Below are 24,505 nucleotides of genomic sequence, written 5' to 3'. Positions count from 1 at the left end.
AAAAGAATTCCTCCTGTGACTGGAAGGGATTCCAGGGCCTTACCCCGACGGTTAGGGTTAGGCACTTACCGGAGGGTTAGAGTTAGGCACTTACTCCGACAGTTAGGGTTTGGCAATTACCCTAACGGTTAGGGTTAGGCACCAGCAGGGAGGGTTAGGCACTTACCAGAGGGTAAGGGTTAGGCACTAGAAGGGACAGTTAGGGTCAGGCACCTACCCGATGGTTAGGGTTAGGCACGAAGAGGAAGGTTAGGGTGAAGAAAAAAAAAAAAAAATCATGTGTCGATCATTTCTGTGTTGACATTCTGACCATGTCGACAATTTGCACCCGTCGACATTCTTGCATGTCAACATTTAGTATGTCAACCTTTTGTCCCTGTCGATCTTTTGTCCCAGTCCACATATTGACTGTCTAACATCTGGGGATAAATTTACTAAGATGGGAGTTCTATTAAGAAGTGATGTTGCCCATAGCAACCAATTACATTCCAGGTATTAACTTCTAGAAGGTGCTAGATAAATGAGAAGTAGACTCTGACTGGTTGCTATGGACAACATCACTTCTTAAATAGAACTCCCATCTTAGTAAATTTACCCTTGGTGTTTATCTAGACACGGTCTACCTTTTTACTGTTTATCTCTTAATCCATTAAGAGAAGGTGCCAGAGGATGATTAGATTAGATCTTCTCAATCCTGAAGTAGAAAGACCCCATTGGGCGGTGGCCAGAAGGGGTCATTTGTAATAGTGCAGAAGAGATTTGGTAGTACTGTAATACAAATAGACCTGACCTGACTGCAGAGCCTTGAGTCCGGGGAGAATTCGCCTTCCAGGCTACTTCCTCGGTCACTTGGCAATCGGGAAGTCTGACGATCTTTCATAGAGACGCTGCGAGGACCACGAGTCAGTCTATTATCCTGCCTTAAAGTGATAGAGAAGAAAGAGTTATGAGTGGGGTATTAGCCTTTGTATCAGTCTATGGTGTAATAACTACCCTGCCAATACTGTATGCGACAAGCCTATAGCATTGACACTACCAATACTATATACAACTAGCCTATAATACAGACCTTACTAATAAAATATCCACCTACCCCATTATACTGTCACCATTATTATTTACCCCACTACCCTGTAATAAGAACCCTACCAATACTGTATCCGACCTGCCTATAGCATTGACACTACCAATACAATATACATCTAGCCTATAATACAGATCTTACTAATAATATATCCAACTGCCCCATTATACTGTCACCATTATTACTGTACCCCACTGTCCTATAATACCAACACTACCAATACTGTATCCATCTATCCTATAATACCAACACTGCCAATACTGTATCCATCTATCCTGTAACACCAACACTACCAATACTGTATCCATCTATCCTGTAACACCAACATTACCAATACTGTATCCATCTATCCTGTAACACCAACACTACCAATACTGTATCCATATATCCTATAATACCAACACTACCAATACTGTGTCCATCGAGCCTGTAACACCAACACTACCAATACTGTATCCATCTATCCTGTAACACCAACACTACCAATACTGTATCCATCTATCCTGTAACACCAACACTACCAATACTGTGTCCATTTATCCTGTAATACCAACATTACCAATACTGTATCCATCTATTCTGTAACACCAACATTACCAATACTGTATCCATCTATCCTGTAACACCAACACTACCAATACTGTATCCATTTATCCTGTAACACCAACACTACCAATACTGTATCCATCTATTCTGTAACACCAACATTACCAATACTGTATCCATCTATCCTGTAACACCAACATTACCAATACTGTATCCATCTATCCAGTAACACCAACACTACCAATACTGTATCCATTTATCCTGTAACACCAACATTACCAATACTGTATCCATCTATTCTGTAACACCAACATTACCAATACTGTATCCATCTATCCTGTAATACCAACATTACCAATACTGTATCCATCTAGCCTGTAACACCAACATTACCAATACTGTATCTATCTATCCTGTAACACCAACACAACCAATACTGTATCCATCTATCCTATAATACCAACACTACCAATAGTGTATCCATCTATCCTGTAATACCAACACTACCAATACTATGTCCATCTATCCTGTAATACCAACACTACCAATACTGTATCCATCTATCCTGTAACACCAACACTACCAATACTGTATCCATCTATCCTATAATACCAACACTACCAATACTGTATCCATCTATCCAGTAATACCAACACTACCAATACTGTGTCCATCTATCCTGTAATACCAACACAACCAATACTGTATCCATCTATCCTATAATACCAACACTACCAATACTGTATCCATATATCTTGTAACACCAACACTACCAATACTGTGTCCATCTAGCCTGTAACACCAACACTACCAATACTGTATCCATCTATCCTGTAACACCAACACTACCAATACTGCATCCATCTATCCTGTAACACCAACACTACCAATACAGTGTCCATCTATCATGTAACACCAACACTACCAATACTGTGTCCATCTATCCTGTATCACCAACACTACCAATACTGTGTCCATCTATCCTGTAACACCAACACTACCAATACTACATCCATCAATCCTGTAACACCAACACTACCAATACTGTGTCCATCTAGCCTGTAACACCAACACTACCAATACTGTATCCATCTATCCTGTAAACACCAACACTACCAATACTGCAACCATCTATCCTGTAACACCAACACTACCAATACTCAATACTGTGTCCATCTATCCTGTAACACCAACACTACCAATACTGTATCCATCTATCCTGTATCACCAACACTACCAATACTGTGTCCATCTATCCTGTAACACCAACACTACCAATACTGTGTCCAGTGATCCTGTAATACCAACACTACAAATACTGTGTTCATCTATCCTGTAACACCACCACTACCAATACTGTATCCATCTATCCTGTAACACCAACACTACCAATACTGTGTCCAGTGATCCTGTAATACCAACACTACCAATACTGTATCCATCTATCCTGTAACACCAACACTACCAATACTGTGTCCATCTAGCCTGTAACACCAATACTACCAATACTGTATCCATCTATCCTATAATACCAACACAACCAATACTGTATCCATCTATCCTATAATACCAACACTACCAATAGTGTATCCATCTATCCTGTAATACCAACACTACCAATACTATGTCCATCTATCCTGTAATACCAACACTACCAATACTGTATCCATCTATCCTGTAACACCAACACTACCAATACTGTATCCATCTATCCTATAATACCAACACTACCAATACTGTATCCATCTATCCAGTAATACCAACACTACCAATACTGTGTCCATCTATCCTGTAATACCAACACAACCAATACTGTATCCATCTATCCTATAATACCAACACTACCAATACTGTATCCATATATCTTGTAACACCAACACTACCAATACTGTGTCCATCTAGCCTGTAACACCAACACTACCAATACTGTATCCATCTATCCTGTAACACCAACACTACCAATACTGCATCCATCTATCCTGTAACACCAACACTACCAATACAGTGTCCATCTATCATGTAACACCAACACTACCAATACTGTGTCCATCTATCCTGTATCACCAACACTACCAATACTGTGTCCATCTATCCTGTAACACCAACACTACCAATACTACATCCATCAATCCTGTAACACCAACACTACCAATACTGTGTCCATCTAGCCTGTAACACCAACACTACCAATACTGTATCCATCTATCCTGTAAACACCAACACTACCAATACTGCAACCATCTATCCTGTAACACCAACACTACCAATACTCAATACTGTGTCCATCTATCCTGTAACACCAACACTACCAATACTGTATCCATCTATCCTGTATCACCAACACTACCAATACTGTGTCCATCTATCCTGTAACACCAACACTACCAATACTGTGTCCAGTGATCCTGTAATACCAACACTACAAATACTGTGTTCATCTATCCTGTAACACCACCACTACCAATACTGTATCCATCTATCCTGTAACACCAACACTACCAATACTGTGTCCAGTGATCCTGTAATACCAACACTACCAATACTGTATCCATCTATCCTGTAACACCAACACTACCAATACTGTGTCCATCTAGCCTGTAACACCAATACTACCAATACTGTATCCATCTATCCTATAATACCAACACTACCAATACTGTATCCATCTATTCTGTAACACCAACACTACCAATACTGTATCCATCTATTCTGTAACACCAACACTACCAATACTGTATCCATCTATTCTGTAACACCAACACTACCAATACTGTATCCATCTATCCTGTAACACCAACACTACCAATACTGTGTCCATCTATTCTGTAACACCAACACTACCAATACTGCATCCATCTATCCTGTAACACCAACACTACCAATACTGTATCCATCTATCCTGTAACACCAACACTACCAATACTGTGTCCATCTAACCTGTAACTCCAACACTACCAATACTGTATCCATCTATCCTGTAACACCAACACTACCAACACTGTATCCATCTATCCTGTAACACCAACACTACCAATACTGTATCCATCTATCCTGTAACACCAACACTACCAATACTGTGTCCATCTATCCTGTAACACCAACACTACCAATACTGTGTCCATCTAGCCTGTAACACCAACACTACCAATACTGTGTCCATCTATTCTGTAACACCAACACTACCAATACTGCATCAATCTATCCTGTAACACCAACACTACCAATACTGCATCCATCTATCCTGTAACACCAACACTACCAATACTGTGTCCATCTATCCTGTAATACCAACACTACCAATACTGTATCTATCTATCCTGTAACACCAACACTACCAATACTGTATCCATCTATCCTGTAACACCAACACTACCAATACTGTGTCCATCTATCATGTAACACCAACACTACCAATACTGTGTCCATCTATCCTGTAACACCAACGCTACCAATACTGTATCCATTTATCCTGTAACACCAATACTACCAATACTGTGTCCATCTATCCTGTAACACCAACACTACCAATACTGTATCCATCTATCCTGTAACACCAACACTACCAATACTGTGTCCAGTGATCCTGTAATACCAACACTACCAATACTGTGTTCATCTATCCTGTAACACCAACACTATCAATACTGTATCCATCTATCCTGTAACACCAACACTACCAATACTGTGTCCATTTATTCTGTAACACCAACACTACCAATACTGTATCCATCTATCCTATAATACCAACACTACCAATACTGTATCCATCTATTCTGTAACACCAACACTACCAATACTGTATCCATCTATTCTGTAACACCAACACTACCAATACTGTATCCATCTATCCTGTAACACCAACATTACCAATACTGTATCCATCTATCCTGTAATACCAACACTACCAATACTGTATCCATCTATCCTGTAACACCAACACTACCAATACTGTGTCCATCTAGCCTATAACACCAACACTACCAATACTGTATCCATCTATCCTATAATACCAACACTACCAATACTGTATCCATCTATTCTGTAACACCAACACTACCAATACTGTATCCATCTATTCTGTAACACCAACACTACCAATACTGTGTCCATCTATCCTGTAACACCAACACTACCAATACTGTATCCATCTATCCTGTAACACCAACACTACCAATACTGTGTCAATCTATCCTGTAACACCAACACTACCAATACTGTGTCCATCTATCCTATAATACCAACACTACCAATACTGTGTCCATCTATCCTATAATACCAACACTACCAATACTGTATCCATCTATTCTGTAACACCAACACTACCAATACTGTATCCATCTATCCTGTAACACCAACACTACCAATACTGTGTCCATCTATCCTGTAATACCAACACTACCAATACTGTATCCATCTATCCTGTAACACCAACATTACCAATACTGTATCCATCTATCCTGTAACACCAACACTACCAATACTGTATCCATTTATCCTGTAACACCAACACTACCAATACTGTATCCATCTATCCTGTAATACCAACACTACCAATACTGTATCCATCTATCCTGTAACACCAACATTAGCAATACTGTATCCATCTATCCTGTAACACCAACACTACCAATACTGTGTCCATCTATCCTGTAATACCAACACTACCAATACTGTATCCATCTATCCTGTAATACCAACACTACCAATACTGTGTCCATCTATCCTGTATCACCAACACTACCAATACTGTGTCCATCTATCCTGTAACACCAACACTACCAATACTACATCCATCAATCCGGTAACACCAACACTACCAATACTGTGTCCATCTAGCCTGTAACACCAACACTACCAATACTGTATCCATCTATCCTGTAAACACCAACACTACCAATACTGCAACCATCTATCCTGTAACACCAACACTAGCAATACTCAATACTGTGTCCATCTATCCTGTAACACCAACACTACCAATACTGTATCCATCTATCCTGTATCACCAACACTACCAATACTGTGTCCATCTATCCTGTAACACCAACACTACCAATACTGTGTCCAGTGATCCTGTAATACCAACACTACAAATACTGTGTTCATCTATCCTGTAACACCACCACTACCAATACTGTATCCATCTATCCTGTAACACCAACACTACCAATACTGTGTCCAGTGATCCTGTAATACCAACACTACCAATACTGTATCCATCTATCCTGTAACACCAACACTACCAATACTGTGTCCATCTAGCCTGTAACACCAATACTACCAATACTGTATCCATCTATCCTATAATACCAACACTACCAATACTGTATCCATCTATTCTGTAACACCAACACTACCAATACTGTATCCATCTATTCTGTAACACCAACACTACCAATACTGTATCCATCTATTCTGTAACACCAACACTACCAATACTGTATCCATCTATCCTGTAACACCAACACTACCAATACTGTGTCCATCTATTCTGTAACACCAACACTACCAATACTGCATCCATCTATCCTGTAACACCAACACTACCAATACTGTATCCATCTATCCTGTAACACCAACACTACCAATACTGTGTCCATCTAACCTGTAACTCCAACACTACCAATACTGTATCCATCTATCCTGTAACACCAACACTACCAACACTGTATCCATCTATCCTGTAACACCAACACTACCAATACTGTATCCATCTATCCTGTAACACCAACACTACCAATACTGTGTCCATCTATCCTGTAACACCAACACTACCAATACTGTGTCCATCTAGCCTGTAACACCAACACTACCAATACTGTGTCCATCTATTCTGTAACACCAACACTACCAATACTGCATCAATCTATCCTGTAACACCAACACTACCAATACTGCATCCATCTATCCTGTAACACCAACACTACCAATACTGTGTCCATCTATCCTGTAATACCAACACTACCAATACTGTATCTATCTATCCTGTAACACCAACACTACCAATACTGTATCCATCTATCCTGTAACACCAACACTACCAATACTGTGTCCATCTATCATGTAACACCAACACTACCAATACTGTGTCCATCTATCCTGTAACACCAACGCTACCAATACTGTATCCATTTATCCTGTAACACCAATACTACCAATACTGTGTCCATCTATCCTGTAACACCAACACTACCAATACTGTATCCATCTATCCTGTAACACCAACACTACCAATACTGTGTCCAGTGATCCTGTAATACCAACACTACCAATACTGTGTTCATCTATCCTGTAACACCAACACTATCAATACTGTATCCATCTATCCTGTAACACCAACACTACCAATACTGTGTCCATTTATTCTGTAACACCAACACTACCAATACTGTATCCATCTATCCTATAATACCAACACTACCAATACTGTATCCATCTATTCTGTAACACCAACACTACCAATACTGTATCCATCTATTCTGTAACACCAACACTACCAATACTGTATCCATCTATCCTGTAACACCAACATTACCAATACTGTATCCATCTATCCTGTAATACCAACACTACCAATACTGTATCCATCTATCCTGTAACACCAACACTACCAATACTGTGTCCATCTAGCCTATAACACCAACACTACCAATACTGTATCCATCTATCCTATAATACCAACACTACCAATACTGTATCCATCTATTCTGTAACACCAACACTACCAATACTGTGTCCATCTATCCTGTAACACCAACACTACCAATACTGTATCCATCTATCCTGTAACACCAACACTACCAATACTGTGTCAATCTATCCTGTAACACCAACACTACCAATACTGTGTCCATCTATCCTATAATACCAACACTACCAATACTGTGTCCATCTAACCTGTAACTCCAACACTACCAATACTGTATCCATCTATCCTGTAACACCAACACTACCAATACTGTGTCCATCTAACCTGTAACTCCAACACTACCAATACTGTATCCATCTATCCTGTAACACCAACACTACCAATACTGTGTCCATCTAACCTGTAACTCCAACACTACCAATACTGTATCCATCTATCCTGTAACACCAACACTACCAACACTGTATCCATCTATCCTGTAACACCAACACTACCAATACTGTATCCATCTATCCTGTAACACCAACACTACCAATACTGTGTCCATCTATCCTGTAACACCAACACTACCAATACTGTGTCCATCTAGCCTGTAACACCAACACTACCAATACTGTGTCCATCTATTCTGTAACACCAACACTACCAATACTGCATCAATCTATCCTGTAACACCAACACTACCAATACTGCATCCATCTATCCTGTAACACCAACACTACCAATACTGTGTCCATCTATCCTGTAATACCAACACTACCAATACTGTATCTATCTATCCTGTAACACCAACACTACCAATACTGTATCCATCTATCCTGTAACACCAACACTACCAATACTGTGTCCATCTATCATGTAACACCAACACTACCAATACTGTGTCCATCTATCCTGTAACACCAACGCTACCAATACTGTATCCATTTATCCTGTAACACCAATACTACCAATACTGTGTCCATCTATCCTGTAACACCAACACTACCAATACTGTATCCATCTATCCTGTAACACCAACACTACCAATACTGTGTCCAGTGATCCTGTAATACCAACACTACCAATACTGTGTTCATCTATCCTGTAACACCAACACTATCAATACTGTATCCATCTATCCTGTAACACCAACACTACCAATACTGTGTCCATTTATTCTGTAACACCAACACTACCAATACTGTATCCATCTATCCTATAATACCAACACTACCAATACTGTATCCATCTATTCTGTAACACCAACACTACCAATACTGTATCCATCTATTCTGTAACACCAACACTACCAATACTGTATCCATCTATCCTGTAACACCAACATTACCAATACTGTATCCATCTATCCTGTAATACCAACACTACCAATACTGTATCCATCTATCCTGTAACACCAACACTACCAATACTGTGTCCATCTAGCCTATAACACCAACACTACCAATACTGTATCCATCTATCCTATAATACCAACACTACCAATACTGTATCCATCTATTCTGTAACACCAACACTACCAATACTGTATCCATCTATTCTGTAACACCAACACTACCAATACTGTGTCCATCTATCCTGTAACACCAACACTACCAATACTGTATCCATCTATCCTGTAACACCAACACTACCAATACTGTGTCAATCTATCCTGTAACACCAACACTACCAATACTGTGTCCATCTATCCTATAATACCAACACTACCAATACTGTGTCCATCTATCCTATAATACCAACACTACCAATACTGTATCCATCTATTCTGTAACACCAACACTACCAATACTGTATCCATCTATCCTGTAACACCAACACTACCAATACTGTGTCCATCTATCCTGTAATACCAACACTACCAATACTGTATCCATCTATCCTGTAACACCAACATTACCAATACTGTATCCATCTATCCTGTAACACCAACACTACCAATACTGTATCCATTTATCCTGTAACACCAACACTACCAATACTGTATCCATCTATCCTGTAATACCAACACTACCAATACTGTATCCATCTATCCTGTAACACCAACATTAGCAATACTGTATCCATCTATCCTGTAACACCAACACTACCAATACTGTGTCCATCTATCCTGTAATACCAACACTACCAATACTGTATCATCAACACTACCAATACTGTGTCCATCTATCCTGTAATACCAACACTACCAATACTGTGTCCATCTATCCTGTAATACCAACACTACCAATACTGTGTCCATCTATTCTGTAACACCAACACTACCAATACTGTGTCCATCTATTCTGTAACACCAACACTACCAATACTGTGTCCATCTATTCTGTAACACCAACACTACCAATACTGTGTCCATCTATCCTGTAACACCAACACTACCAATACTGTGTCCATCTATCCTGTAATACCAACACTACCAATAATGTATCCATCTATCCTGTAACACCAACATTACCAATATTGTATCCATCTATCCTGTAATACCAACACTACCAATACTGTGTCCATCTATCCTGTAATACCAACACTACCAATACTGTGTCCATCTATTCTGTAACACCAACACTACCAATACTGTGTCCATCTATTCTGTAACACCAACACTACCAATACTGTGTCCATCTATCCTGTAATACCAACACTACCAATACTGTGACCATCTATTCTGTAACACCAACACTACCAATACTGTGTCCATCTATCCTGTAACACCAACACTACCAATACTGTGTCCATCTATCCTGTAACACCAACACTACCAATACTGTGTCCATCTATCCTGTAATACCAACACTACCAATACTGTGTCCATCTATTCTGTAACACCAACACTACCAATACTGGGTCCATCTATTCTGTAACACCAACACTACCAATACTGTGTCCATCTATCCTGTAACACCAACACTACCAATACTGTGTCCAGCGATCCTGTAATACCAACACTACCAATACTGTGTTCATCTATCCTGTAACACCAACGCTACCAATACTGTATCCATTTATCCTGTAACACCAACACTACCAATACTGTATCCATCTATCCTGTAACACCAACACTACCAATACTGTATCCATCTATCCTGTAACACCAACACTACCAATACTGTGTCCAGTGATCCTGTAATACCAACACTACCAATACTGTGTTCATCTATCCTGTAACACCAACACTACCAATACTGTATCCATCTATCCTGTAACACCAACACTACCAATACTGTATCCATCTATCCTGTAATACCAACACTACCAATACTGTGTCCATCTAGCCTGTAATACCAACACTACCAATACTGTATCCATCTATCCTATAATACCAACACTACCAATACTGTGTCCATCTATTCTGTAACACCAACACTACCAATACTGTATCCATCTATCCTGTAACACCAACACTACCAATACTGTATCCATCTATCCTGTAACACCAACACTACCAATACTGTGTCCATCTAGCCTGTAACATCAACACTACCAATACTGTATCCATCTATCCTGTAACACCAACACTACCAATACTGTGTCCATCTATCCTGTAACACCAACACTACCAATACTGTGTCCATCTAGCCTGTAACACCAACACTACCAATACTGTGTCCATCTATTCTGTAACACCAACACTACCAATACTGCGTCCATCTATCCTGTAACACCTACACTACCAATACTGTGTCCATCTATTCTGTAACACCAACACTACCAATACTGTGTCCATCTATCCTGTAACACCAACACTACCAATACTGTGTCCATCTAGCCTGTAACACCAACACTACCAATACTGTGTCCATCTATCCTGTAATACCAACACTACCAATACTGTGTCCATCTATCCTGTAATACCAACACTACCAATACTGTGTCCATCTATCCTGTAACACCAATACTTCCAGGTACGGGATGTCGGCGCTCGTGATCCCGGCGGTCAGAATCCCAACACCGGAATCCCGACAGGGTTAGAATACCAAAACTTGTCGGTTACCCCTCTCCCTACCCTAACCCTCCTTCCTTGGTGCCAGACCCTAACCTCCCCCCCTAGTGCCTAAACCTAACCTCCCCCTCCCCGCACCCTAAACCTAACCCTCCCCCTTTAGTGCCTAACCCTAACTCTCCCCCTAGTGCCTAACCCTAACCCCTAGCCCTCTCCCTAACCCCACTACTTACCTTCAGGATCCCGGCAATGGTATTCTGACTAGTGTTGGGATTTTAGCGTCGGCATTCTGACCGTTGGAATCCCCGCAGTCGGGATATTGACCACATCCCGAACAGACATAATCACTTCCTCCCTTCTAATGCCACACAGCTTTCCCTCAACCTCAGCATTACCGCTGTATATATGTATCCTATATATGAAAAACACTGTACGTGTAATAGAATCCTACACTCCTTTTATAACACAAAGTTGTTTAGTCTGATAACCCCTTACAGAACATTACCTGGGAGACATGATGATTTGCGACTCAGCTCTGGCGATCATGCCTAGGCGTGGTACTCGCTCTGTGGCTTCCCAGGAACCAAGATCGGTAGCCACAGCTACCACAGGGGCAGGATCACTGCACTCCTGTAATACATGTACAATCAATGTGTACAACAGATGATGTAAAAGTCTCAACCCCATCACCAGCCCCCAATCTCTCACTCACACTCTCATAGGAGAGCTAAGTCACAACTTATTTGAGTAGAGATTTATTAAAACTTCTAAAGAGTACAAGTGGTGGTGTAACCCATAGTAACCGATCAGATCTTAGCTGTAATTTATAAATGAAAAGCTACAATATGATTGGCTGATATGGGCAGCACCTCTAATTGTCCTCTTTTGATAAATCACACCTCTCATTTTTAGAGATTGTACTCACACATTCCGGTGTCTTCGGTGAAGAAAGTAGAATAGATGAATCAACACTATAAACATTGCATCCTATCAGCTGCAGAGCATAAAAACCTTTTCTAAAAGGGTATTAGCAGAATCTTCCTCAATTTTAATTATATTTCAGCATGATAGGGCGGTAACATGGTGGCTGTCTTTCTGATGGGATCTGAGCTAGTCTAAAGGTGCATACACACGGTCAGATTTGTCAGATGAACGATTTGAACAATTGAACAATCTGAACGATTTGACCAACGATTTGAATGCCAAATTATTTTTGACTGCATTAAAATGAATGGAATCTTCCAAATCTGACTGCAAACACATGAGATGTCAGATATCGTTATCTGACAAGCGGGAACGCACATCGTTCATCTGACAAACATGTCAGATATGTCAGATTTTCCTTCAGATATGAACGACTGAATGATTTTTAAAATCAGATCTGAAGAAAAATCTGACCGTGTGTATGCACCATAACAAGTCAACTCTTTGGTGGTCATCAGATGTCCAGGAAAGATGACGTTTTGTCATTCAAATATGACGTTGTGATTCATTCTGAAATTCGAACTTGGTGAGAAGATCCGAGCCTAAACCACACCGTTCATCTCTAGTTTTAATTAACACCATAAAGGAAATTGTGCCCTTATTTTGTGGTCTAGACATAGACACAAGTAGAATATGTCTCAACCAAGGCACAAATCATGTCACAGATCACTCACAAAGATCTCAGTTATGACGCCCATCAAATGTGAGTGGGAGAATGCGCAAGGTCTTATAATATCTAACAGGAGCATAATCTGGAAGCTGCTGTAACTATAAATGGAAAACACTCTCAACTTACATCAGCAAGGCGATTGTCATTATCCTCAGTCCGATCGCCATGGATAAGCTTCTGATCGTCATTGCCCAGCTATAACAAATAAATTACATATTTATAACAGACAGCTCAGGTATTGTTTATCTTCTGGAGGTTTGATGCATTTTAATATCATATTTGCAGATCCACAATCAGCACAACACTAGCAAAGCTGTAATATTTCAAGAAAAAATTATATTATCAAAAAATAAAGGACTATTGCCTAATGGGAAAAATATCCCATTTTCCAAGTAAGCTTTGGGGAAAACAATTTACATTTTCTAAAAAGCTTTCTAGCCCTACACTTAGGTACACAGAACTAAACATTGATAGTAAAGGAAAATATCAAAAACCAAAGAAGTTCCGCAAAGTGCACCACCAGTCATTATGACTGAAGACTGAAAAGAATCAAACGAATATTTTTTCGACCGATTACAAAAAACCAGAGGGCCCTTTTTTGAAAATCAATAGCTACTGTTCTAGAGATAAATCTAGGCCAAAGTAATGAATCATTAATTCTTGCGTTCACGTGACTGGGAATACCTCCTAATACGGATTAATATTACTCAGTGCTTGAAGGACAACATTCATCGCAGGTCAGCAAGAGACCTTTGGAAGAGAAGAGACCTATGGAAGACAGTCATTAGAACCGTAACAGAATTCTCAGCAATTTTGATTTTCCAAACAAATCTTGGGGTAAAGAAGGAAAGTAAAGTAATTAAACATGACTATAAAAAATTGCGGAATTCAGGGCCAGATTCAGACCCGCTCGCGAGCGAAGGACGCTCGCAAGCGGGTCGATGTTGGCCGAATGCGCATGCGCACGACGGAGGGAGCTCCGTCGTGCGGATGCGCGAGACCCGGCGAGCGACGAGGAATACGTCGCTCGGGGTCTCGCACCAAAGGGAGCGTGCTGTCGATGTTGAGTGACAGCACGCCCCCTTTGGTGGGCGTACCGGGGGCGTGGCTGCCAGACGGAGGAGTTCCCATGGGAACCCATCGTAATCGTGCAGTCGCTCAGTAATCGTGCACAAATCGTGCACCTTTATGTCGGAAACGACCAGCGATGCGCACTCCCGCTGGTCGTGTCCGACATTGTCCATCGCCTGAACATGCAGCACAATCTGACGACCTCGTCAGGTTGCTGCATGTTGGGGAATGGGGGAGAGAGCCCGGCGCTGAACGATATCGTTAATGATATCGTTCAGCGGCTGTGCTCAATGTCATGAACGACATTGAGCACAGCCTGCCGGGGACACACTACACGATATCGCTCAGGGAGCATATCGTATAGTGTGTACCCACCATCAGAATGAGTGACTTACTGTACTGTACTGTATGTATCCAGTGTATTAATTATAGCTGAAAGTGAAGTAAGCCCCCACTCATGTAATAAACACCATGCCATATTAATTACTTGTTTTGTTTTTTAAAAGCTGCAATAGTATAACACCAGCCACCTGATCCCTTGCAGCTGCGACAGAGGCTGGAGGGACATGTGACCCCGGGTGCTTGAGGCCCCTACCTGTAACTCCATATGGGCACACCTATGTATAGTAGCCTAGGGAACGCTGAACACAGCAGGCACCCTAATACCCCTTTTACACCAAAATCCCGGGTCCGACCCTGGAATTTGAACACTGGTCAATCCCGAGTTGAACTCGGCTTCAGACCCCGTTTACACTGCAACTCGACCTGGGTTATTCCCGGGTTTGCCCCGTTTACACTGAACCCGGGTAATCCCTGCTTTTCCCTATAGATGTCATTAAAAATGGTCTTGTTTAAGGGCTGACAAAGATGAGGTCACAAAAGGGAACAAAAGAGAGGGGTGGGGACTGCTTACAGCATTGCAGCAATGATGGCAGACGGAGCACATGTGTGGTTGTGGTGTGGCTGCAGTTCTGACTGTGGCAGGCTGTGTATCAGCCTGTGTTTTGTGGGAGTTGGTCAGGCTGTGTGCAGGAGGTTAGGCAGGCAAGTGATGGCTGCGTGTGTGCGTCTCTCTGCAGGGCACTGACAAATTACATCATCTGCCAGCGCCCCAGAAGCTCCAATCAACAAATAGCGGAATGTAGCCGGGTCAAATAATCCGGTTACAACCCGTTTTCAACCCAGCTCTCAACCCGAGTAAGATTGCCGGGTAAATCGTCCCGAGTTATTTTTCTGGGAGTCGTTCGCACAGAGCCTCGATACCTTCCTTTTCTGTGGACAGAACTCACTGAACAAATCACTGTCATTTTACTTATTAAAATGATTTCAAATTGTGTTACCATATGTTATTAATAATAATTAGTCATCACCATATGCAACATTTTGTCAACACTTACAGTGAGAGCGTTTTTGTCTGTTCCCTTCTGGCTGTTAATGCTGCCGATCTCAGTCTGAGACCCAGAATTGGAAACTCCCTCAAAGTATCTCCTACAGGAAACAAGAAAAATTTCAACTGCGCAGTGCGAGAATCAAAGACGAAACATAATGTGTTGTATCACATGATGCATATTCGGAGGTGATCGTAGGCCAGACGTCTTCCAAATGAGAGAAAAGTACTGTGAAATGTACACAAGTCACCGGCACAATACTTCTAGCAATGCTAACATTCATTTCAATCCCATTTTTTAGATTTTGAACCGTTGAACCAATAAGGTTTGAGCTAATATCTTCCACTTTCCGACCTTGTAGGGGAGAATCCACAAACTCTAGGTATAACTAGTATGGGTGCACTATTTTTACCAGGGTTGGGTTTGTTTTGTCCACGTTCGTGTCGACATGAGAATGTCGACGTGGGACCTGATTCAGAGATGTACACAAACCCCATGGTTTACGTACTTCTCCAATGGTGTGAGATCTGTGCAGGCACATGGGCCGCACTACGCATTTGCAGATATCGTTCTGCAAGATTGCATGCAGTTTCCCCAAGCCGCAGCATGCCAGCCGCTTGGGGGCAAGGACGGGGCAGCGACAGCCAGCGTCTGTGACTTCCGGAACAGCTTCACTGGCCCCGGCAGCGTGTTACTCAGAAGACCAATGTTCATGCAGAAGCCGGCAGTAAGGCGTCTCCTGCGGCATTAGCACGTTATTGCACAGCCGCTGTGGATAAAGTCTCAGCAGCTAGGCAATAGTGTCCATCACCGAATCAGGACCATGGTCGTAACGTTGACATGCTTAGCATGTCAACATTGATAATGTCGCATGACATGTCGACAAAACAGTCCCGGTGGTGCAGCGGTGTCTTGTGTTTCAGCTGACGAGGAGAACCCGCAGTAAGTACGCTACCCCTATCCTTAACCCTAAATCTCCCCCTAACCCTAATGACGGCATTGTGCAAAATGTCAACATTTCATGTCGACGTTTCAGATGGCGACAATATGAACATGCCGACGTTCCGCAGAATTCGTTGTCCCATTATTCCGAGTTTTCTTTGGTCAGAGAGCAGCGAGAATGGAGAAAGCTCCTGACAAATGTGGTACTCCCATTAGTAGTTGTAGCATCTGAGAAAACTAGTAGTGTCCTGTCACTTATTAGAGGGGATCGTCTCCTCACCTCAGTGTGGGCTTCGGGGTGCTCATGACGCTGTCATCGTCCTCTATGTCAAATCCACTCTCACTGTTATTGCACTCATCCAAGCTGTCGTACAGGAGTCCAAGCTCCTCATCTTCCTCCTGTTCCCGACATGCGCGCTCTGCATCTAATGGCTGAAGGACAAGAGAGGAGAATGAGTCTCACACTGAGATATGCACAGAGTGCGGATGGGAGATATAATGTATATAGTGGTGCAGACCACAGCTGGTGACACGATGGGAATAATACATGGTGAGCACTAAGGGCCTGATTCAGAGTTGGGAGTAGAGTGATGTATCTCTCTCAAGTGACCATCTTGGTGACATCATGCTGCACTGCAGGGGGGGGGGGGGGCAGATTTAAAATGTGCAGAGAGATTTAGATTTGGGAGGAGTGTTTCCAAACTGACATCTAAATTGTATAGTAATAATAAAGCTGTGCAGTATTTGTGGGCTACATGTAAAAGCAGCCAGTATTTACCCCACATGTAAAAAAAAATTATGTATTTACACCCCTTGCATTGCAATATGGTTTGTCCAGGTACACAGTTAAGTGCTATCTCTCTCTCTATTCCCAACTCTGAATCAGGCCCTAAGTCAGAGTTGGCGTGGCTTAGATTGTGTAAAATCGCTTTGCACATGCCCAGAATAGTGTGTGAAAGCATATGCCCCCATGCAGATTTCCATCATTATACCTGTCTCCAGGAGTCGCGCCTAGGTGGGCAGGATGAGAGCGTGATCTAGCATAGGTCACGTGCGGGAAAGGCATGTACATGCAAATGTTAGCACATGCAGATGTGGTCAAGGGCAGGTGTATACACCAGCTGATGTAGCCAGCTAGTGATTGGCTGTTTGTGAAGGCTCCACTAATACTGATTGGTGCTCGGCTTATCGCTCAGGCATAGAATATACTTTTAAGAGCATTTTTATTTCTAGTTCGTTTTAGTGTGGAGTAGACGGGGGGTTTACTTCTGCTGCATTAGAGAGGTTATAGCAGTTTATATACTGTCAACAACAAATTTATTTGTTGCATGTAAAAGAAATGGTGTAAAGCACGAGCGCAAGTGGATCATAAGGATCTGTGACGTGTGCCTAGCGCAAAGAGGGCGCACATGCTGCTGTTGCCAACTGGAATACATCTGTATCGCAGCCTGAAATCTGTATATGGGTGACAGTATGACCTTATTGCATGCAGGCTTTTTTTAGGCGTCCCTGACACTATATTTTGCTACCTACTCTACACAGCTCCCAATATGAGTAGTGTTTCATATATATTAGGGTGTGGGTGATATATAGTGGAATATCCAGCAGCTGGATATATCTACATGTAAACCAGATGGCGAGAACATGAGGAGTGTATCATATATAAATACAAGAGCTAGGTGGCATATAGTGGCATGGGCCAGTACAATGCAGTGATATACTGTGATGCATGCGTAAGAATGATATATTTTGCGCTTATTACAGAAAAACTCACGTCATCATTTACTTTAAACCTCTTCAATAATGATACAAACTTCTGTTTAAAATTTGGCTGTAATGGAAAGAGGAGATAATTACAGGTTTGCTAAATACACACATACAGTAATGTACCAGTCTGACCGATATAGGTGGCAGTAGGGTAGGTGTGAGGGTGTACCAGTCTGAGCGATATAGGTGGCAGTAGGGTAGGTGTGAGGGTGTATCAATGTGGGTAGTATAGGTGGGAGTAGGGTAGGTGTGAGGGATACCAGTGTGGGTAGTACAGGTGGCAGTAGTGTAGGTGTGAGGGTGTACCTGTGTGAGTAGTGTAGGTAGGAGTACGCTAGGTGTGGTGTGAGGGTGTATCAGTGTGAGTAGTATAGGTAGGAGTACGGTAAGTGTGAGGGTGTATCAGTGTGAGTAGTATAGGTAGGAGTACGCTAGGTGTGAGGGTGTATCAGTGTGAGTAGTATAGGTAGGAGTACGGTAAGTGTGAGGGTGTATCAGTGTGACTAGTATAGGTGGTAGTAGGGTAGGTGTGAGGGTGTATCAGTGTGAGTAGTATAGGTGGGAGTAGGGTAGGTGTGAGGGTGTATCAGTGTGAGTAGTATAGGTAGGAGTACGGTAAGTGTGAGGGTGTATCAGTGTGACTAGTATAGGTGGCAGTAGGGTAGGTGTGAGGGTGTATCAGTGTGAGTAGTATAGGTGGGAGTACGCTAAGTGTGAGGGTGTATCAGTGTGAGTAGTATAGGTGGGAGTACGGTAAGTGTGAGGGTGTACCTGTGTGAGTAGTGTAGGTGGCAGTAGGGTAGGTGTGAGGGTGTATCAGTGTGAGTAGTATAGGTAGGAGTACGCTAGGTGTGAGGGTGTATCAGTGTGAGTAGTATAGGTAGGAGTACGCTAGGTGTGAGGGTGTATCAGTGTGAGTAGTATAGGTAGGAGTACGCTAGGTGTGAGGGTGTATCAGTGTGAGTAGTATAGGTAGGAGTACGCTAGGTGTGAGGGTGTATCAGTGTGAGTAGTATAGGTAGGAGTACGCTAGGTGTGAGGGTGTATCAGTGTGAGTAGTATAGGTAGGAGTACGGTAAGTGTGAGGGTGTATCAGTGTGACTAGTATAGGTGGCAGTAGGGTAGGTGTGAGGGTGTATCAGTGTGAGTAGTATAGGTGGGAGTAGGGTAGGTGTGAGGGTGTATCAGTGTGAGTAGTATAGGTAGGAGTACGGTAAGTGTGAGGGTGTATCAGTGTGAGTAGTGTAGGTGGGAGTAGAGTAGGTGCGAGGGTGTTCCAGTGTGAGTAGTATAGGTGGGAGTACGGTAAGTGTGAGGGTGTATCAGTTTGAGTAGTGTAGGTGGGAGTAGGGTAGGTGTGAGGGTGTATCAGTGTGAGTAGTGTAGGTGGGAGTAGAGTAGGTGTGAGGGTGTATCAGTGTGAGTAGTATAGGTGGGAGTACGGTAAGTGTGAGGGTGTATCAGTGTGAGTAGTGTAGGTGGGAGTAGGGTAGTTGTGAGGGTGTATCAGTGTGAGTAGTGTAGGTGGGAGTAGAGTAAGTGTGAGGGTGTATCAGTGTGAGTAGTATAGGTAGGAGTACGGTAAGTGTGAGGGTGTATCAGTGTGAGTAGTGCAGGTGGGAGTAGAGTAAGTGTGAGGGTGTATCAGTGTGACTAATATAGGTAGGAGTACGGTAAGTGTGAGGGTGTATCAGTGTGAGTAGTATAGGTGGGAGTACGGTAAGTGTGAGGGTGTATCAGTGTGAGTAGTGTAGGTGGGAGTAGAGTAAGTGTGAGGGTGTATCAGTTGGACTAGTATAGGTAGGAGTACGGTAAGTGTGAGGGTGTATCAGTGTGAGTAGTATAGGTGGGAGTACGGTAAGTGTGAGGGTGTATCAGTGTGAGTAGTGTAGGTGGGAGTAGCGTAGGTGTGAGGGTGTATCAGTGTGAGTAGTATAGGAGGGAGTAGGGTAGGTGTGAGGGTGTACCAGTGTGGGTAGTACAGGTGGGAATAGGGTAGGTGTGAGGGTGTACTAGTGTGGATAATATAGGTGGGAATAGGGAAGGCATGAGGGTGTACCAGTGTGGGTAGTACAGGTGAGAATAGGGTAGGTGTGAGGGTGTACCGGTGTGAGTAGTATAGGTGAGAGTAGGGTAGGTGTGAGGGTGTATCAGTGTGACTAGTATAGGTAGGAGTACGGTAGGTGTGAGGGTGTATCAGTGTGAGTAGTGTAGGTGGGAGTAGAGTAGGTGTGAGGGTGTATCAGTGTGAGTAGTATAGGAGGGAGTAGGGTAGGTGTGAGGGTGTATCAGTGTGACTAGTATAGGAGGGAGTAGGGTAGGTGTGAGGGTGTATCAGTGTGACTAGTATAGGAGGGAGTAGGGTAGGTGTGAGGGTGTATCAGTGTGAGTATTGTAGGTGGGAGTAGGGTAGGTGTGAGGGTGTATCAGTGTGAGTAGTATAGGTGGGAATAGGGTAGGTATGAGGGTGTACCAGTGTGGGTAGTACAGGTGGGAATAGGGTAGGTGTGAGGGTGTACTAGTGTGGATAATACAGGAGGGAGTAGGGTAGGTGTGAGTTTATATTAGTGTTAGTAGTATAGGTGGCAGTAGGGTAGGTGTGAGGATGTATCAGTGTGGGTAGTATAGGTGGGAGTAGGGTAGGTGTAGTAGTAAAAGTAATATATATGGAAGTAGGGTAGGTATAGGGTGTACCAGTGTGGGTAGTACAAGTGGGAATAGGGTAGGTGTGAGGGTGTACTAGTGTGCATAATATAGGAGGGAATAGGGTAGGTGTGAGGTTATATTAGTGTTAGTAGTATAGGTGGGAGTAGGGTAGGTGTGAGGGTGTATTAGTGTGGGTAGTATAGGTGGGAGTAGGGTAGGTGTGAGGTTATGTTAGTGTTAGTAGTATAGGTGGCAGTAGGGTAGGTGTGAGGGCGTATCAGTGTGGGTAGTATAGGTGGCAGTAGGATAGGTGTGAGGGTGTACCAGTGTGAGTAGTATAGGTGGGTGTAGGGAAGGTGTGAGGGTGTATCAGTGTGGGTAGTATAGGTGGGAGTAGGGTAGGTGTGAGGGTGTACCAGTGTGGGTAGTACAGGTGGCAGTAGTGTAGGTGTGAGGGTGTACCAGTGTGGGTAGTGTAGGTGGGAGTAGGGTAGGTGTGAAGGTGTACCAGTGTGGGTAGTACAGGTGGCAGTAGGGTAGATGTGAGGGTGTATCAGTGTGGGTAATATAGGAGGGAGTAGGGTAGGTGTGAGGGTGTACCAGTGTGGGTAGTACAGGTGGCAGTAGGGTAGGTGTGAGGGTGTACCAGTGTGGGTAGTGTAGGTGGGAGTAGGGTAGGTGTGAGGGTGTACCAGTGTGGGTAGTGTATGTGGGAGTAGGGTAGGTGTGAGGGTGTATCAGTGTGGGTAGTGTAGGTGGGAGTAGGGTAGGTGTGAGGGTGTACCAGTGTGGGTAGTACAGGTGGCAGTAGGGTAGGTGTGAGGGTGTATCAGTGTGGGTAGTGTAGGTGGCAGTAGGGTAGGTGTGAGGGTGTATCAGTGTGGGTAGTACTGGTAGCAGTAGGGTAGGTGTGAGAGTGTATCAATGTGGGTAGTATAGGTGGGAGTAGGGTAGGTGTGAGGGTATAGTAGTAAAAGTAATATATATGGGAGTAGGGTAGGTATGGGGATGTACTAGTGTGAGTTGTACATGGATATAATACATTTGTCATACAATTACACAAGCTACTCCTCTCCCCATTCATCTCCAACCTCACTTCTACCTAAACTCCCATCCCCTCCTCTCAGCCATCGACTGCCACCTCACTGCCACACTCAGGGGTGGATTGAGCAACTGGGAGCACAGGACTATTCCTACTGGTCCAGGCCCCGTGCTCCCCTCAATGGCTTGCCACAGCCCTTGGCTCTCTCCCTCACCTGGCCAATTCATATCTGGCTGCCGCAATCAAAATTCAGAAACAATCGGGCAGCGTTCGGAGCATCTGAGCACGTGCGGAAGCTCATTGTGTAGTATGAGTAAAATGGCTGCGACGGAGCTGCAGCGCATACTCAGTTGCAGAAGCTCTTCTATTGGCCGTTGTGGAGCTCCTTGAGTCACTCCTACGGCTCCGCCTCCAGAAGCAACACAAGAGGTAAGGCCCTAATGGGCGGCTGGCACTGCTGTACTCTGTCATACAGTTAGTAGTGACACACTCAGTAAAAGTAACAGAACTTGTATAGTGTGATAGAAGCACTGGAGAAGTCTGGAATGGCATATATGTGTGTCCCAGATTCCTGTCATATGTGTTATAAAAACCCCAGGAAAAGTCTGTTATACCAAACAGACCAGAAGTGTCGGCTTTTGGTAAAAGCTGGATAATGGGTCCTAGGGGTTGTGGATGTGAGAAGAGAAGGGAGGGCTCCATCCACAGGCCATTCCAGGTGTTGGGCCTTTCAGTCTGAGAGCAGGCTGATTAGTAGTTGCACCTGGAAGTGGCTCAGATAAGCTGTGTTAGGTTTTGCTTCAGTGTCTCACATACCCTGGGGAGAAACAGACACTGAGGTTTGTTCAGAGACACTGTGATATTTGAAAGTGCTGTGTTTGTGGTAAGGCAGTAGGCCCTGCCACTTGTAGAGAGGGAATAACCTGTCTAGTTAGTGCCCAGACGGGCTAGGATTTAGTTTTATGTTTTGTTTATTTTGTTGTGTATATTGCACAATAAAACTGGTTCCGACCAGCTTGCATGAAAACCCTGGACTGGTGTGCTGTTTCCTGGCTGCTGTGTATAAGGAGGTGTCCATCTACCCCAGGAGAGGGACCCCCTACCCCGACTATATCACAATAGATATAGATGTATACAATGATATATTAAAATAATAACTATGCGTCTGTCAGACACATACTGTACATACATGAGCTGTCATCTCCTAGTTTCACAGCAGAGACGCTTTATAGTTACCTGCCGGCTGAGCGATGTGCTGCGAATCAACTTCCTGGCAAGCTTCTTCGGTCTTCTCATCTCATCTTCTTCATCGTCTACATCCTGGTCAGGAGAAATTCATTGCCGTTATACCACCACACAAACCTCCAGAACTAGAAGGTTACTAGTAATCAGTATCTACCAAGAATTCCGAAGGTTAATGGTGATTTCCATAATATAATAATGGGAAAGTGTAAACAAAAATTCATATTAATCATTTTGTTAACAAGTTCGTTAATGGGATGTCCTAGAGATATCGCTTGTTATGCGATCAGCATTATGGGAACTCTATAGAAATACTGTTGTGATTCTATATAGTAATTAGCGTTACTAATAGCTTTATATCGTGTGCATGTCAGGGGTGATAGCAAAGGTTTGGAGCTTGTTGTAGGGCTGGGCCGGGGGTTTCCAGACCCTAAGCATCACCCCTGACCACCTGTCCTTGATCTTCTGTTATTATGATGAACAGTGATGGATGAACGATAAATCAGTTACACTTGGGAAGAGTATTGGATCTCA

General features: G+C 42.9%; 1 protein-coding gene across 4 annotated transcripts in view; it reads right to left on the bottom strand.

Annotated features, from left to right (window-relative positions):
• Window positions 1-24,505, bottom strand: part of LOC148501272 (phosphofurin acidic cluster sorting protein 2-like) — a 137,691-nt gene that overhangs the window by 71,197 nt on the left and 41,989 nt on the right. For all 4 annotated transcript variants that reach the window (XM_088450675.1, XM_088450677.1, XM_088450676.1 and 1 more), the window contains exons 7-13: window positions 23,966-24,049; window positions 19,049-19,105; window positions 17,555-17,706; window positions 16,342-16,432; window positions 14,000-14,068; window positions 12,725-12,849; window positions 791-920 (exon numbers count right to left, since the gene is read on the bottom strand). In XM_088450675.1, coding sequence (XP_088306801.1) covers window positions 791-920; window positions 12,725-12,849; window positions 14,000-14,068; window positions 16,342-16,432; window positions 17,555-17,706; window positions 19,049-19,105; window positions 23,966-24,049 — 708 coding nt within the window. The remainder of the gene's footprint in view (window positions 1-790; window positions 921-12,724; window positions 12,850-13,999; window positions 14,069-16,341; window positions 16,433-17,554; window positions 17,707-19,048; window positions 19,106-23,965; window positions 24,050-24,505) is intronic.

Source organism: Taudactylus pleione, unplaced genomic scaffold (genome assembly GCF_031769625.1).
Source record: "Taudactylus pleione unplaced genomic scaffold, aTauple2 ptg000522l, whole genome shotgun sequence".
NCBI lineage: Eukaryota > Metazoa > Chordata > Amphibia > Anura > Myobatrachidae > Taudactylus > Taudactylus pleione.
The sequence above is the reverse complement of the archived record's forward strand: the minus strand, read 5'-3'. Positions and strand labels throughout refer to the sequence as shown.